An 18,052-nucleotide genomic window follows, 5' to 3' on the forward strand; every position below is an offset into this window, starting at 1 on the left:
TTCTCACTATACTTACTTACTTATTTGGTTGGCGCGGTGACCCAAAATGAGTCTGGGTCTCCAACACAAGAGCACGCTACTTTGATCGGTCCAGAGCGGTATCCCGCCAGCTTCCGCCGACGCCGAGCTCACGGAGATCTGCCTCCACTCTATCTGCCCAACGGTATTTAGGACGACCAACAGGACGGTGCCCAGTTGGTCGACCCATCTTCACCCATCCTTTGAGATGGCCATTAATGGTAACATTCCATTTCCAACGACAGCTGCACTACTGTCAATTTTACTATGGAAATTGACAATGACAGCGACGCGTTCAGTACCGGCAGCTGCGGTTAGAAATGGAATGTTACCATAAGTCTCACCTATTATGTTCGGTTCGGCTATCAGATGTTCTATTTCGGCATTCTTTTGGCTCCTCCAACTGCCATTGTCTCTTTTGACGGGTCCCAGAATCTTCCTTAACACCTTACGTTCTGTGACTAAAAGCCTGTTTCTCACTATAACATAAATAATGCTAAATAAAAGTCAAGTGCCTGTGTCAAATACAGGTAACGCCGTCTAAATCTACGCGAAGAAATAGATAGAAGATTAACAAGATCCATAAATTATCAGGAGAAATTCCAATTTGCCTGGAATTAAGATGACATTACGTATCAAGACGGTGACGGTTTGTTTTCTCGGTCTAATGAAGACTTAAATCACATTGAGTACGAAGGCGTGGATGAAAATGAGTCTCTAGTGTAATTGAGGGTCAAAGGGCCTATTCAACTCGAGAAAATTGACTAAAATCAGACTAAAACCTTGTGGCTATCCTGTCGCTACTTTTTATGAGTGGCAATGACAAAGGAAGTCTACTTGTCGCCTAATAATTTGTCATCGTCATTTTAAATATTTGGCATATCTTTTCAAAATTACAGTAACCAATACTGCAAAGTGCTGCGAACAACGTCTGACAATAGTCAGACAACAGTACAACAGTATCAAGTTATTAAGGTGAAAGTGCAATATTTGCGTGCAAAAATTTAAATCATAGGTATTAAGTACAGTATTCAGAATCTTTCACAGATAAAATCATTACATTTCTTCTAAAACGTTTGCTGCAGTGAATCCGAGTAAGTAAATGTAATTCAAACACAACTGAATGAAGATGCACGCGCTTTCAAAACCGTTCCACAAAAAGCAACTAAGAACACGACGAATTGCAAAGTACAATGTTTGAGATTAGTTTACCTTCAAGTTGATAGTATGTAGGAGTTCCGATTAAATTTACTTGTTTTTAAACTTACTCCGGCTATCTTTTCACTACTGAAATGGACACGGAAGAAAATGTTTCCTTTTAGCCACGTCAGGGGAATAGGTACTTTAAGAGTTTGCGATGAATCTTTTTCAACGGTTCGCGCAATTTGTGAGGATTTCACAACACGAAACGAAAGCCCTTTTTAAATTATTAATATTTGACTCATCTTTGTATAACATTACATGGAGCTTAATATAAGTGTTATACATGCATACATACATACATATAATCACGCCTTTTTCTCGGAGGGGTAAGCAGAGACCACGGATTTCCACTAGCTATGATCCTGACATACCTCTTTCGCTTCCTTCACTAATAAGTTTTATATTACACAAATGCCTCTAATATATTAATGTTTTTAACTTGCACCTCACATAATTTTCGAAATATGCGGGAGGATCTAAATGTTTTCCTGTCTATTTATTATATTTAAATGTACATTGTCATTAAGTGAAAATATAACGATCGATTATAGATTTCAAGCTTATAAATTCACAATTCGAGGCTAACTACTAGACGCGACACGAACCCTTTGATTCCATAGCAATCCCCGTCTGCCATATTTACGTACATTGTTTTATTTTATTTTCTTTATTGGGGAAGAAACAGATACAGGCTTAAATACAAAAAAGAAGATATTGGTTTCCTCTGGTTCTGGGTCTGGTTTTCAAGCCCCACTAAGATTTATAAGCTAAGAATATTTAAGTGGCATTGTCACCGGATTTAGGAACAACATGTGTGGTATAATAGCGCAGAAGCGCTGGTGGCCTAGCGGTAAGAGCGTGCGACTTGCAATCCGGAGGTCGCGGGTTCAAACCCAGGCTTGTACCAATGAGTTTTTCGGAACTTATGTACGAAATATCATTTGATATTTACTAGTCGCTTTTCGGTGAAGGAAAACATCGTGAGGAAACCGGACTAATCTTAATAAGGCGGCCTAGTTTCCCCTCTGGGTTGAAAGGTCAGATGGCAGTCGCTTTCGTAAAAACTAGTGCTTACGTCAAATCATGGGATTAGTTGTCAAGCGGACCCCAGGCTCCTATGCGAGCCGTGGCAAAATGCCGGGATGACGCGAGGAAGAAGAAGATGTGTGGTATTAATAGATACTTAACAAATATTGGTAACTAAGTACACTGATGATAATAATAGCAATTACATTGCAACGTAATACAGAAACACATTCAAACGGGACGTTCACGTATCTCTACCTAAAATCGAGTCGTTACGCGCGTGTGGCAACCCATTAATTCCTGAACAAACCTTGGTGCATCGCGCGATAAATACTCACCAGTCATCCGGACCATTGTCGCACGGTGTGTGTCCGCGCATTAGTGGTCAATTATTACATGTTGGAATGGAACGTTGGTGAACACGGCGAACGGTGAAGTGATTCGTTAATGCAGTGGAAATGATTGATAGAAAATCGGCGGTTTATTGTGTACCATAACGTGATAATATTCTGTACCGTAAAACGGGGTGAGTAGGTTTCGTGGGGAGAGGTGGGTTATGAATGGGGAGAGAAGGTTTGAGAGGGGGGTGAGAAGGGATTTTAAGGCTACTGCTTCAAAAATAATGTATTTACTCCAATTTAAAAAGGAGCTATAGTAATACGCATAATAAAAAAAATCGATCCAACAATCTTCCAAAATCACCTTTGTATGAAAACCTCTCTCACCCCAAATACGAGGCACTACGGAGTGAGGTGGGTTTTCCTCTTTATCGTCCAAGTTATGAAATGGAACTAAATAAAATAAAAACTAAAATACAAGTTCGGAACACTTATATAAATACACCATTCAGTTTTCATATGTAAAAATAAAATGTTATCGAGGTTTGAATTTCAGTTTTGACCCTACTCACCCCATTTTACGGTACACTTTAAAAGTTGCCGGGCACACGCACGGGACACAAAAGGTGTCAGTTTATTAATTGACATTTTCGACATGCCGTTGCGTTCTTGGTGCAGCGTTGCAACAGCGGGAAGTGGGCGATAAGTACTACTTCAATGCTGACTACAGTCATAAACAGAATGTAACCTTTACGCGATCAAGTAGGTACCAGGTACTAATTAGAACTGTTTTATATCATGCACAACTCAACACAACCCACAGGCCTCTTGAGCTTACTGTGGGGCTTAGTCAATTGGTTTAAGAACGTCCAATATTTTTTTTTTATGAGAACGATGTTTTTAAGTAGGAATAGGTACCGAAATATGTACGTATGTATAAATATCTAAACAAATATATTGTAGTATTTCCCGCTGATAAATAGTGCTCTAGGTACCTACTTTATTTCATATGTGCATTTCGGAATAATAAAGCTCTTAATGCTCTTTTATCTCTAAAACCGCTCCTAAGGTAACACTATTTCCATGAAAATTGGCGTGGTAGTAGCACTCTAGCCACCTTACTAAGCTATCTCAGTTCGCATTACACTAATGTGGATTTATGTTTGCCGTGGGCACAGCTCCACAACATCGCAAGTTGCTAAGTATAATATTTTAGAGATCCCTGGACACAATTTCAAGGCGTCCTACATATTTAGGTCACAGGTTTAAGGTATCGGATATTGGTTGGATATCGTGGTATTATTATTAGCACCTGCGCTGCGGGCGCAGCATGATTCCATTTTTATCGTCTATAACTGTGCCCGTCACTTTCGCACTTACATACTCGTTAGAACGTGACAGGCATGGTGACAAGCGATAAAAATGCGACCGTGCTACCGCCGGGGTTGTGTTGTCGATAAATTCCTGCTGCAAAAAAGGTATCTGTAGTAAAGCTTAACTATTTCATACAACCTCATCATTCTTTCTTTTTTAATTCATGGCTCATGACTTTCAAAAATCCTTGATTCGATATGCATGCACATGCACAATACGGCATCCAGTAATTGCTTACCGTGTTTCATCTCTCATACGTGTCCATTTTTAAATCAAGTTAGCTGCTGTATCTGAAATTTTAGTCCGCTGGTGGCAAGGGAAGTTCGAATTTATTTTTAAAGTGGTAGAAGCGATTATGATACCAAGTGTGTAAATGCCATGTTACGTACTCGTAGATTTACTGATTGGAATTGGAACTAGGGTGAAATCCAAAAGGTTTCGAATACTGATTGCGCCTTGTTTAGATTAATTTTTTAAATCTCCTCTTTAGGTCTAAGATATTATGTATTTTTTCTTCAATAATAGTGATTTTAGAATATATGAAGACGTATAAGATATGTGATAGATAATTTATGAGTGTTTATAATGCGAAAAGTTTCAAGTCTCACAAGTTACTGGTATCAATTAGGAACTTGAGCTTTAGCCTTACCACGACTGCTTTAGCAGTGACAAGCTGACATATTCGCTAACGTCTGTGTAAGATTGAGATGCATAGAAAGTAAGTTACGCGCACGCTAGCGAATATCTCAGTGTCAAACTGGTGGTAGCCGTACTTAATGTATTTATTCCTAATTAATCGGTCTCTGTGACTCTTAAAAACATTCTCTTAGAGTTTCAGATTTACCATCTGCCCATTTAGATAAAATGCCTTGTATAAAATATGAAGATTCTGACCTTATTTTTTATATGAAGATTCTGACCTTACATTATTTTTCTTCTTCTTCTTCTTCTCAGCATATTCGCGTCCACTGCTGAACATCCCCTGCCATGCCCTTTCATGGATTTCTATGTTATTCTGTATGCGGCAATTCTATGCAAAATGTCGGTTCGTGGTTTTCTGTCACTTCGGCCCAGTCGAGGTCTCCAGATAAATACATTATTTGCGTTTTAATCGGTTTGTCTTCTTTCCAGGATCAACACCGGCTAGACAGATGAAGTCTATGGCCCCTCAGTGTTGGGGCTGACACCATGACGCCGGCTGGGCTCCTGGTCTTCAGCTCGTTGCTTACGAGGACGCTCTGTGTCATCGCGCCGCAGATACCAGGTAATGGCTTCTCTATACGATGGGCCAGCGCCGGCCACTCCAAGGGACGCAGCCATGCGGTAGAATGAGATAGCAATATAACTTGCTCCCTCTAACGCATAAATGCGTCCCTTGGAGTGGCCGGCGTTGGCCTATCGTGTAGAGGAGGTCTAATATGCATATTGACTCTTTTATATAGATTGGTATCCAGTTTTATTTCTGGCAGACGGTGACATGGAGGCCGATCTTGTGTTGATAAAGACAACTTCACGCTGATTGGTGCGAGCGAAATGCTTTAGAAATTGTGTGAAACGCGTCAATAAAATATCATTACAAGATCAAAACCACAACAGATTGATAAATCAGAATAGATATCTCGTTGTCTAAAGTGTCATTCTATGAAACTTGCTAACTACGTAAACAAAACGCCATATTGAAATTGTCTCTGAATGATGAATTTACTAGTGACTTTTGTTTACATAGTTAGCAAGTTCCATAGAATGAAAGGCTTTATCTCGGAAAATATTAGATGTATAGAAAAAATTTTAGTGTCTTATTGTAGCAAATTTAGTCTACTTTAAAAACGCTGGAAGTTACTACCAAAAACTAGTACTTTAGGGTTATAATCGCCCAAATCCAAAAAAAATTGCGGTGTATTCGATTTTTGACAAAGTTGCGTTCGGCGCTCGAAGTCACAAACTTGGATTATTCATTGGGCCAACATCATAAACAAGTCTGCAAAAAATCAGAACTACCGGATTTGACGCAAAAGAGCCAGGTTACAAAATTCGACATAGCTACTGGATTATCCGGTTTTCTATCCAATAGCGCAGTACTTATTTATTACTCCGTCCGTTTCACTTACTAGCCTTAACATTTCACATTTTAGAGAGAGTTTTGTTAGAGAGTGAGTCTTCTGTACCTAGTACTATTACTTATTATGTGCCCTTGAAAACATTAATTTAAGTTTCCCACTGGTAAAATTTTACATATTTAAAATAATTTTCTATAGTAGTTTTTTCAACTAGGTATGTTTTTCTTTTTATTAACTAGCAGTTTTAGAAAACGGATTTGTAGCATTTCTAATAATTAACTTAAGGGTTACCCACAGTACAAATATAAATAGACACATAAAACTTTCTCAATTAAATATCTCTTTAATCGACAAACTTTTTCTTTTGTATCCCTTGGATATTTAGTACTACTTTAATACATGATAAACTTACACGTATTACTACTTTAAGTTTACCCATTTTAAAGCAACAGCGAAGTTTAAAAGGAAACCGTTAGTTCTCAAACCGTGCATCCTGTAAATATAACTTTACGGAGAATGATGGCGTGAAGCCAAATGTGGTCTGGAATAAATTGGCTCCGATTAATTAAAACCTACACTGAACGATATAAATTTCGAGGATTTCTGACACTTTTCGATTTGCACTGTAAAAAATATTTCTGTTGAAGTATACTTTTAAAATATGCGATTAACGGCGCGATTCGGGAAATGAATTAGAGATTAACTAGATACGATATAGTAGTTCCACGAGTAAACGTATCTTATGGCGGTTGGCGATTACGCTGTTATTAACGCCGCTTCAATATTATTGGGGCGATATGCGACGTAAGCGCCAGCCGGCATAAGGTACCTTTTGCCGTGGAACGTCACATATCTTTACTATTTCATATCTAGTGAATCTCTAATTCATTTCTCGAATCGAGCCGTAACTTTTAGAGAAGAGTACTTTGCATAATCTTCCGGTACAGAAGCTACAATGTTCTCAATACCTACAAGTTAAATTCAATTATATGAATAAATTATGTCATTTTAATCTACCTTTATCAATGTCATTTGCCTATCCTTCAATTATCGGTTTCATGATAATTGACAGATGGGCAGACGATATTGCGACGATATTCTAAGTAACACAATTGCTGTTTATATTAATCCTTTTTATTCTAAAATTGTACAATAGAATTATTATTCAAACTCGCTGGTTTACTTTAGAATCATTGGATATAAATTATATTGGGATTTGATTAAAACTACACAAAATTGTTCAAATTAGAATTGATTTGGGATTGTGTAAATAAAGTAAGGGAACGAACTACTGGGGAACTTTTTATATACCTACCTATTAGTTTTACAATATAATTTTAAACCCGTTTCATGTCAAAAATCGTAATATTATTTTAACCCACTAAAATATTATTCAGGTCGTCAGTAAAGCCTTTCCCAATTACGTAATGTTGTCTCAGCGAATCATATTGTCTTGAAGACTACTAGGTATTTACATACAGGCGGCATCAGTTGCTAATGTTGTTATAACTGTTTGCTTATTAAACAATTAAGAATATACTAAATGCGAAACATATAATTATAATATTGTAGGCAAACGAGCAGACGAATCACCTGATTGTAATCGCCAATTAGGTTACAATTGTGTTGCCAGCCTTTAAGTTGTTTCTCTAAAAAAATATTTTCGACGTAGAAGTACTTTCTTGCCCCATTATTAAAAAGTAAACTATTGTTATTTTACTCAGCAGGGAGGACAATAATATGAGTTTATGCGAAAACTTTCACTTAAGGCCTGATTCGAATTCAATCTGCCAAATTGAAAACCCTATTAATGGTACTGAAGCTAGCTGAATCAAGATTTGTTTTTCCATAATTTATTGAAAATTTGTTTAAAAATTGTTATTTATAAGTAAATTCATCATTTTCCATTTCTTCCCGCTCCTGTCGTTAGTTTTGTTGTATGCCCTCCATCATACATCCGACAGTGTTTTTTGACAGTTTCTTAGTTTGAGTCCTATCAAGAACAATGTTTATTTTGAAATATTATATTGCATATAGTTTTTGTTGTTTTAAAGAACTAATTCCTTGGACACTCCACTCCATACCGTTCAATAGGTCAATACTGTGGGACTTTGTTGAATCAAGTTTTTTGGTCCGATTTCGAGGGTACTGGCTTAAGCATGCTGATTGCCTCATAAACATCGTGGATCATCTCCAAATATTATCAAAGTAATATTGGAAATCCGCATTATTAAACTAAAGCTGCGAACCGTTTCTTTTAGTGATGTTGGTGTCGATTTCTCTGTCGAAAAGTAACCAATGCCCGGTAACTGACACCACATCGACGAAATTCCTGATACGCCAGATATTTGAAGATATGTCTAGATCCTCATTGTTTCATGGATATTGCAATGAAATTACCTTTCAGTATTGGTATAATATTAGGTAACAGGTTATGTTGGAAATTAGTTATGTGCAAGTTTCTTCCATACTTATCAAGTTTTTGACAGCAATTTGGCGCCTAATTAAAAAGACGGCGGCGTTTATTTGATTTTTTTGATCATCTTAGAATTGATAAAAAAAAAATTTTTTGGTATAATAATTTTGTGATTCTGATAATTATAATGTCGTAGTGTATATATAAAGTAAGCTAGAAAATATCCAAGAAAAATCACTCTGAATTTGTCAAATTTGTTTCGAATCAGGCCTTAAGTAGTAACTGCCTACTTTTCAACTTCGACAAAAATGTAATATAATTTTACCTTTAAATGAGTCGCTTAACTACACTACACTCTGGTAAACTCGGGCAAATCCATCTGTTAGATTACCTATCCGATTATGGTATTAAATGTAAAAGAGAAAATATTTGCTGAGAGGCTCGAAAGGAAATCCTAGAATACCCGAGTTTGAAGTTAAGCGACACAAATATGTTCGTAACTTCTTCTTCTTCCTGATGGCCGCATCCCACTTTATGCGGGCCTTCCTACTTGTTCATATCAACACCAACTTATTCCAAATCGAATTGTCAACAGACTTCAGCACGGGCGAAAAGAGGATCAACGGGCCGTTCTGGCATGAGGTCATCACGGAGCTGTACGAGGACCCCGAAGAGGACGTGCCGACTACGACGACGGAGCCTCTCCCCATCTTCGAGGACGACGCGACCACTAACAACGTGACGGCGCAGCTCGGCAGTCGAGTGCACTTGCACTGCAGAGTACATGACTTGGGGGAGAAAACTGTAAGTAGACCTGTGATGTCTTATTTATTTTTATCAACTATTGTTGTAGGTAATCCTTCACAAAAGGTCATTCAGCCACTCTTACATTCACAAAGATCCCACTGCCCTTTTCATGCATTTTATTATATTTACCTTGACAAGAGTTCATTAAAATTTGGCCTTCGCTTTATTTATTGCGAATTTCCAGTGGTAGTTACTAATTTATTTTTCTTTGACAACAGACATTGAATGTCGCCATTGTAAACAAGAAAATGTTTCGCGATGTTAAGGTGGTTCGCCTAGGTTACTCAAAACCTAACTCTCGCTAGATGGCACCACTTTTGCAAAATTTCAGATTTTATTTTTTTGTGAAATGGTCTTGGTATTTGTATACTTAAAAGTATGTTTCGCGCACTCTTTAAGTAAATATTGAACTATTAAAATAAACATTGAATACTTCATTGTGCAAAAACCACCTTTTTAATTCGACGGAGTGTTGCTGTCACGCTTTTTCCTACTATTACTCACACATGCAAACAGTGTTTCCGTGATCCTTGTAGTAGACAATTTCACACAACGTAAGTATGTTGCAATAGCGTAACGGTATGTTCGTGGAAATACGTGCAAGAGGATTGGGGTTCAAGACTGGTGCGAGTAGGTAATTTCTTTTTGTTTCTCCTTTGTGTTATCTTACCTTTAAACCAGCAATTATTAGATATATAATTATTTATTTATATATTTGGATGAAACGGCTCTAACGATTTCGATGAAATTTGCTATAAGGGGTTTGATCTCTTAGCTAGGTCTATGAGAAAACGCGCATTTTTGAGTTTTTATGTTTTGTAAGCTTTGGTCGGTCTCCCAGATATTCAATCTCCGCTTGGCAACTAATCCCAGAATTGGCATGCGCACTAGTTTTTACGAAAGCGACTACCTGACCTTCCAACCCAGAGAGTAAACTTATTTGGATTAGTCCGGTTTCCTCACATTGTTTTCTTTCACCGAAAAATAGGTATCGGTGTATAAATAGGTAGGTATCAAATGCTATTTCGTACAAAAGTTCGAAAAATCATTGGTACGAGCCGGGGTTAGAACCCGCGACCTCCGAATTGCTTTCCGCTAGGCCAGCAGCGCTTCCCCCACATACTCAGTGTTATCAGGTTTTTAGGGTTCCGTACCCAAAGGGTAAAACGGGACCCTATTACTAAGACTTCGCTGTCCGTCCGTCCGTCCGTCCGTCCGTCTGTCACCAGGCTGTATCTCACGAACCGTGATAGCTAGACAGTTGAAATTTTCACAGATGATGTATTTCTGTTGCCGCTATAACAACAAATACTAAAAACAGAATAAAATAAAGATTTAAATGGGGCTCCCATACAACAAACGTGATTTCTGACCAAAGTTAAGCAACGTCGGGAGGGGTCAGTACTTGGATGGGTGACCGTTTTCTTTTTGCTTTTTTTTGTTTTTTTTTTGCATTATGGTACGGAACCCTTCGTGCGCAAGTCCGACTCGCACTTGCCCGGTTTTTTAAAAATCAAAAACGATTACTCATGAAAGCAGAAGAATATAAATGATCGTATTAGATTTAAAATTGTTACATATTTGCCGTAACTTATTTTTTAAAATGTGTTTTTCAATTAAAAGACACGTCAAGATTGTTTACCTTATTTCTAATGCTAAAAAAAACAAACTATAGTAATAATTGTGTTTTTCATTCATAGACAAAATCCATTATTTTTAACCACAGGAAATTTTATACACTTCTTTTTAGGGTTCCGTACCCAAAGGGTAAAACGGGACCCTATTACTAAGACTTCGCTGTCCGTCCGTCCGTCCGTCCGTCCGTCTGTCACCAGGCTGTATCTCACGAACCGTAATAGCTAGACAGTTGAAATTTTCACAGATGATGTATTTTTGTTGCCGCTATAACAACAAATACTAAAATCAGAATAAAATAAAGATTTGAATGTGGCTCCCATACAACAAACGTGATTTTTGACCAAGGTTAAGCAACGTCGGGAGTGGTCAGTACTTGGATGGGTGACCGTTTTTTTTTTTGCTTTTTTTTGTTTGTTTTTTTTTTTTTGCATTATGGCACGGAACCCTTCGTGCGCGAGTCCGACTCGCACTTGCCCGGTTTTTATTGCAGTGAGGATGTCCTGATTGTAAAAATCAGAGAGATTAGGTAGAGTATAATTTCTAATTATCTTTGTAAAAATAAAAGAATACGTGTAGCCCATACTTAATAATCGATGTATGATAATAAGAAAAAATAATTAAAAATAAAAAAACAATACGAAATTTAGGTGTAACAAAAATACAAAAAGTTATGTTCCAGCATACAATGACTGGGGATCGAACCGGGAATCTTCCGTTTGCAAGCAAAAAAGCGACTGTTTGCATAACACGCCATGATAGTTCTTAGCTAAGCTGACGAACTTCTCGCTTAGGTCAATTAACTACCTGTCAAATATCAGTGTCAACAAAACTGCACTAAACATGACGGCACTCCAAATTCGAGTCGTGGTCAGCCCGGCAACGTCGGAAATGGTATGGCAACGTCGCAAATGTATCTGTACACGGCATTTGTGACACACACATACGTAAAATTGATGAAAATTTAACTATGATTTTTGCATGATTTCTGTATGAAACATTGTTTTCCTGATAATTTCGCGCAAACGAATATTCGAAAGAAGATAAATGCGGAAATATTTGTGTACTAATAGTGTGTAGTTACTTAATGAGCTTTGATTGAATTTTGTATGAAAAGCGAACCACCTTAAACGATTATACCACAGAAATGTCAAAAAAGTTTGTCAAAGACGCAAGAGTTAACGATAAAAGTGCGGAAAAGAGGAGATTCGAAACGAGTGGCGACAAATTTAAACACGACCGAAGGGAGTTTATTAAATCGACACGAGTTACGAATTACTTAAATATTCGCACGTGTCTCGTACAACGTTTTACAGTAGGTACCTACATAATATATGGCCCTTTAAACTTTTGACATACACAGTGTGGGAAAGTAGGACCATAACTATGTACCTACTTACTGTAAAAATATATCGAATACAGTAAAACATTTAGGTACACCAATAAAAAGACGAAGGATTGCTTAGCATTCCAATAAAGCAGCTTGTAGCGACACTATCTCAGTTCAGGGCCACATAGAATTTTGCCAGGCTTTATTAGGTGTTAAAGCTAACTGTAGTATATTGAAATTTTTATATCCAATACCCGACCCGATTGACCTCATATATATAGTATAAATCGGGGAATGTACTTTCTTTAAAATTACAAGAAGGGAAAAAGTACAAGGGACTTATACCTAAGCCAAAATTTACACAAGAAGGTGGTCATAACGTGTCTTTGGTGATACATTCTGTAAATGATCTTTTTTGTTGTAGGTAATTCTAGAGAAAACTTACTTACCTATACTGACAATATTATTATGGCTCCTCTACACGATGGGCCAACGCCGGCCACTCCAAGGGACGCAGCCATGCGATAGAATGAGATAGCAATATCACTTGCTCCCTCTAGCGCATAAATGCGTCACTTGGAGTGGCCGGCGTTGGCCCATCGTGTAGAGGAGCCATTAGGGACTTTCAAAAAACAAGTACCTACAAAAAACGAAGCGACGCTTCATCTTCATTCAGCTGGTGTTACTCGCTGTAGTTCTAATACTAGCCGGGTTGCATTGCACAGTAGTAGAGTTGGTGGCAAAAAGTTTTTCCATCAGGAAGAAACCATATTTCCCAAGATTTCCATGTCTAACATGTCTATTTTGTCAATAGTAGAAGTCTTGATAGTACATTTATATTTTTTTATATGGCGATATCTAACTGTAAAACCCTTTCCAGATATCATGGGTGAAACGTCGCGACGAAGAGCTCCACCTGCTTTCCTTCGGCCGCCACACGTACTCTGCGGACTCACGGTATTCGCTCGCCTTCGAGCACCCGAACGATTGGCGCTTGCTCATTCAGTACGTGAGCGAGCGGGACGAGGGATTCTACGAGTGCCAGATCTCGACGCATCCGCCGCTGGTGCGAAGAGTGCACTTGTCTGTCGTCGGTGAGTGAGACTCGCAATAGGTACCTATTATTATACTGTAGTGGCATGTGATGTGACAGTGTTGATATTTTAGGTATGTCAATAAATTATCTGTTAAGGTATAGTTAAGTCTGTGCTGTTCTCGACAACAATCTCCATTTTGTACGGGAAACGTTTACATTCAAGAATATTTCCCATAGTAGACGGAGAACTTTCTCAAGAATGGCACAACTCAAAACAAACACAGCCACAAAAACAATCGTAAATAATACGCAATAATAGCATTTGTCATTATATTGGACACACATTTGTATGAATTAGAAGAAAATAATGTAGGTACCTAAAAATATTATATATTTCACTAATATGAACCCTAATCGTGTTAAAAAATCACACACGTTTACTCAATGAAGTGGATAGGATTTCCTTAATCCACATTTTTTTCACTGGATATAATAATATTTTGCCGGAATCATGTTTTCGCTTAATTATTATTTTGTGTGAATACCACGGTTATCGGGGTTTATTTTTCGGCAGGTTAATGTTAGCGCGTATTGGGATTAAGGGGCGTGCAGATGTGATAACGTTTTTGGCGGTCTAACGCGTTTGCAACTTAGCTACCCAAAAATAGGTACTGAAAAAATATTTCTTAGCAATGGAACCGCAAAAATTAATTTAATTCTTTGAAATTTCCGTAAAATGTTTACTTTATATACTTACAAAAAAATGTGACAATGACAGCGCCCGTATTATCATTATTCATCATCGGTTAATATTATCGCTGCGGGTAGGTAATTGATTGATCAAAGCTTTAAGGTGAGGTATGCCCGGGGAAAATTTTCAGATTCTGTCAAATTACCCCATTTCACACACAAGCACGCGTCACGCACACTACCTCACTTTACCGGGACAGGTCAGTGACCCATCCTGTTTTTTTTAAGATGCAAATGAGAGTATTTTGAGTTTCGTCTTAACCACTAGAGTCTGGCTACTGAAATTTTACCTAAATTATTGGCGGGAAATTCAAAAAATCTTGGGCTGGTCACACTTTGTGTAGTAGGAATTATAGTTTTGATACTAGACAATATCTTTGATATTCTGTGCACAAATAAGGTACCTAAGGAAATAAGCTAAATAAACGTTTAAGTGCACTCAAAGTCAGCTCACATAATTTCTACCACTATTTAAAGTACAGTCAACGACAAACACACATGTTAGTAGTAATAACTCGCGTAAGTAGGTACTATAAAAGACCTCGGCGTTATCTTTGATACCAAACTTACTTTTCGTGATCATATTGAGGCTCTGGCTGCCGACTGTTTTGAAATAGTAACGCGAAAAAAAAATATATATTTGTGTCTTATATTCCTGCCGAAGACTTTTATTTTTCCTTTTCCTTATACACAAGTTTGGCCAAGTAATAAGAATTTAGGGCTCTCAATTTTATTTTGACTTCTACAACAGTAAAGCTACGAGGCCATGTTTGGTATCGTTTTCGTATAAATTCGCAGTACCAAATTTAGTTATGGTATCACATTGACACCATTCCAAAGTAAAAACATATAAACTTATTAAAATACTTTCTTTTAAACTCCTCTTCACGCTTAAACTGCTGAACAGTTTTAATTTAAATTAAGTACACATATATTTTGAGTCCCGAGACAGGACATAATAAGTTATCTCAAAAATCATCCTTTAAAGGTGTGAAATGAGGTGTAGGGGGGAATTCAGAATTGACTTCTTGAAGTTAATACTGTTTAAGTTTAGGTTTGAAGTCATGTTTTTTTATCATTTTTAACTAAATCAAAGATGTAGACCATCCCAAATTTCATATAAATCGGTTCAGCGGTTATTGATTTCCCGTACAAATTTCCACGCCACTTTTCACACCTTCAAAAGATGATTTTGGTTATAAGATCTATCCTATGTCCTGTTCCGGGACGCAAACTATTTCTATACCAAATTTCAACGAAATCGGTTCAGCGGTTAAGCGTCAAAAGGAGTTTTAAAAAAACCGGCCAAGTGCGAGTCGGACCCGCGTGTTAAGGGTTCCGTACATTAAGTCCGACTCGCGCTTGACTGCACATTTCTAATAGGTTTTCCTGTCATCTATAGGTAAAGAACTATTTTGTGTATTCAGACGGACAGACATACAGACGCACGAGTGATCCTATAAGTTTTTTGCTTTTGAGGTACGGAACCCTAAAAAGATTTTTTTTTATTTTGTGGAATGGTGTCAATGTGATACCTTAAATGGATTCAGCAACCCAGATTTATACAAAAACGATACCATACACGGCCTAGCACCTTCACTGATGTAGAATTGTAGATATATGAAGATAAAATTGAGAGCCCTAAATAAACTTTCAAGAGCGGATATCTCAATCATCAGACGGGCCGTATGCTTGTTTGTCATCGACGAGGTATAAAATTAAATATGCACAGAATATCATTGAACGAAAAACTTTGTTTTATTTTATAGTAAATTAGTATAACACTCGATACATAGGCAATCACAAACCAGGCACCGCAGTGGTTTTGGGCTGTAAGCCTCGTAGGCCAGTATGTATAATGTATATCTCGGCCTCACAAGCCGCAAAAACTCGCTGAGGCTAGACCATAGCCGTTTATTTATTCTTGATTTCATGAAGGTTTGCAGAACAGCACGTAACCGCATTATACATCTATCTTAGACGGACCTCACAGCAACAAAATAGGTGTACCACTGCACGATTTTCAAGTAGTACACGAAATATTTACATAATGTTCCGTATTAATAGGTAATATTTGAAGATCAAAAGTTCTCTAACATAAATACAAGATCACAACATTGTCATCACAGTTCATTGACGTTGACGTACAAATGTACGTCAAATAGGTATGCAATATTAATACCAGCATAATGAAAATTAATTCCAATCAATAAGTATGAGTCTTCAAACTTTTTTCATTCTAAGCCGGGTTTCAAGGAGCAAATTACTTAAATGATATTGGAATCGTATTGTTTTAAGATAGTTTACTGCGTTTTTCAACCATTATGCCCCAACAAATCAAATCTAAGATGAGACTCGAGCTCCATGTGATGATAATTATTTACCCTGTTTTTTTAAATACTATTTGTCTACTGGTATACTTTTTCGTATATGTATATGACTTAATGTCGAAATAAATGCGAAAACCAACTGTCATTTTAATTAAATTCGCGATACGTGTGCTTTGATCCGAGCCCAGCGGGCATCTGATCAAAGAAGTTGCGTGCACGGAACCGCTGATATCATATTTTCGAACTTATTTAGTGAATGTGAAATTAAAAAAAAAAGTAATCCTGGTAGTCGTTCAAGCATACAATTGCGCGTACATAGAAGCAGTTTTCATATTTCTATCTTTTGTGCACAAATTGTTACGAATCTTTAAAGTCCGTTTTAGACCTATGTTCGTGATCGTTTTCTATCGAGCAAAAGTCAAAAACTTAGGATTCTAATCGCTCCACTCACTAGAAAAAGCCCTCAAGTTTGCTAATTGAATGTATGGCAGCCGTATTGTGATCCAAAAAAGAGCTACGGCTTTTAAAAAACTCCGTTTTCTGAACTCACTGCACCTTAAGCTAAGACAATTTCCCTCCCTGAGAGGGATGAAGGAACAAAGAGAGAGCAGTTCACGTTCTTATCAAAACAAATAAAAGTAGTAACAATATCATTTTTCTCCATCATACCTAATAGCTGTAAGGAGCTTTGAAGCATTCTACCGGCTTTCCTGTAGGCTGTAGGTACAAACGCATTTTATTTCCAGTGTTCGATTGTTTTTTGGGCATTTAAAGCAGGCGATTATATTATATTTTTGACCATTTGTCACAGAAAAGGAAACTCCTACAAATCTTCAAACAATTTCATGGAATGCTCTTATGAAGCTGCTGATTGCCGTTTCCCTGTTTCCTGCTACTTTGATAAAGCAAAAGTCACATTTTAGACCGTGTAATTGAAATATACAGACACGGTCACTATCACGAAACGTAGACAAGTGCAACCAAATATATAGTCTAAGTCAGCCATTCTCAAAGTGTGTTCCGCGGAACTCTAGGGTTCCGCAAAGCCTCTGTTGGGGTTCCGCGAAAATACTTGTAATACATAATAAGAAAAAAAAAAACAGCTCTTGTATAGGTATATCTGGTCGACAGTGACGAACAAAAATATTTAATTTGGGGTTCCGTCAAATATTTCGCTTTCCAAAAGGGTTCCGTCACCAAAAAAGTTTGAGAACCGCTGGTATAAGTAGGTATATAGAAACTGGATATCCTCCCTAAAGAGAAATTGTTAAAGCGCGAAAAATTACCTAGAATATTTAACTTTGCGTTGGAATTGCTGTAGCGTTCTATAATGTGTAGAAATAATTAATCACCATCAGAAAAGATGAATAATGAGACGAGTGTGACATCAGCCAAGATTATAGCACCTACTTATACTCGTAGTGTTTGCGTCTCAACGGAAAGGCCTAGATAGAAAATTTAGCTTAAATGAAGTCCTTGAGTTCGACCATCATATCCGTACTTTCATTATCCTTGCTTGTATTAGCATTACATCACAATGCAATACAATGTAGTAGATTAGGTACATATTTTACTATTCGCTTAGGAAACTTTAAATACATATTGTACGTTGTGACATTATGCAGTACTAGTTAAAAATAACCGAGGCATTTTGTTCCCTACTTTGTTAATAATTCTTATCACAGTACAGCGAGCTTATATCGTTTCCTTTTACGTCCATTGAAACCTTTTT

At 37.3% G+C, this 18,052-nt stretch overlaps 1 protein-coding gene across 1 annotated transcript in view; it reads left to right on the forward strand.

Annotated features, from left to right (window-relative positions):
• Positions 1-5,089: 5,089 nt before the first annotated feature.
• LOC134678286 (lachesin-like) overlaps positions 5,090-18,052 on the forward strand; it is a 34,991-nt gene continuing 22,028 nt past the window's right edge. The window contains exons 1-3 of the mRNA XM_063536778.1: positions 5,090-5,223; positions 9,028-9,236; positions 13,085-13,298. Of these exons, the coding sequence (XP_063392848.1) occupies positions 5,148-5,223; positions 9,028-9,236; positions 13,085-13,298 (499 nt within the window). The 5' untranslated portion in view covers positions 5,090-5,147. The remainder of the gene's footprint in view (positions 5,224-9,027; positions 9,237-13,084; positions 13,299-18,052) is intronic.

Source organism: Cydia fagiglandana, chromosome 2 (assembly GCF_963556715.1).
Source record: "Cydia fagiglandana chromosome 2, ilCydFagi1.1, whole genome shotgun sequence".
NCBI classification, from domain to species: domain Eukaryota; kingdom Metazoa; phylum Arthropoda; class Insecta; order Lepidoptera; family Tortricidae; genus Cydia; species Cydia fagiglandana.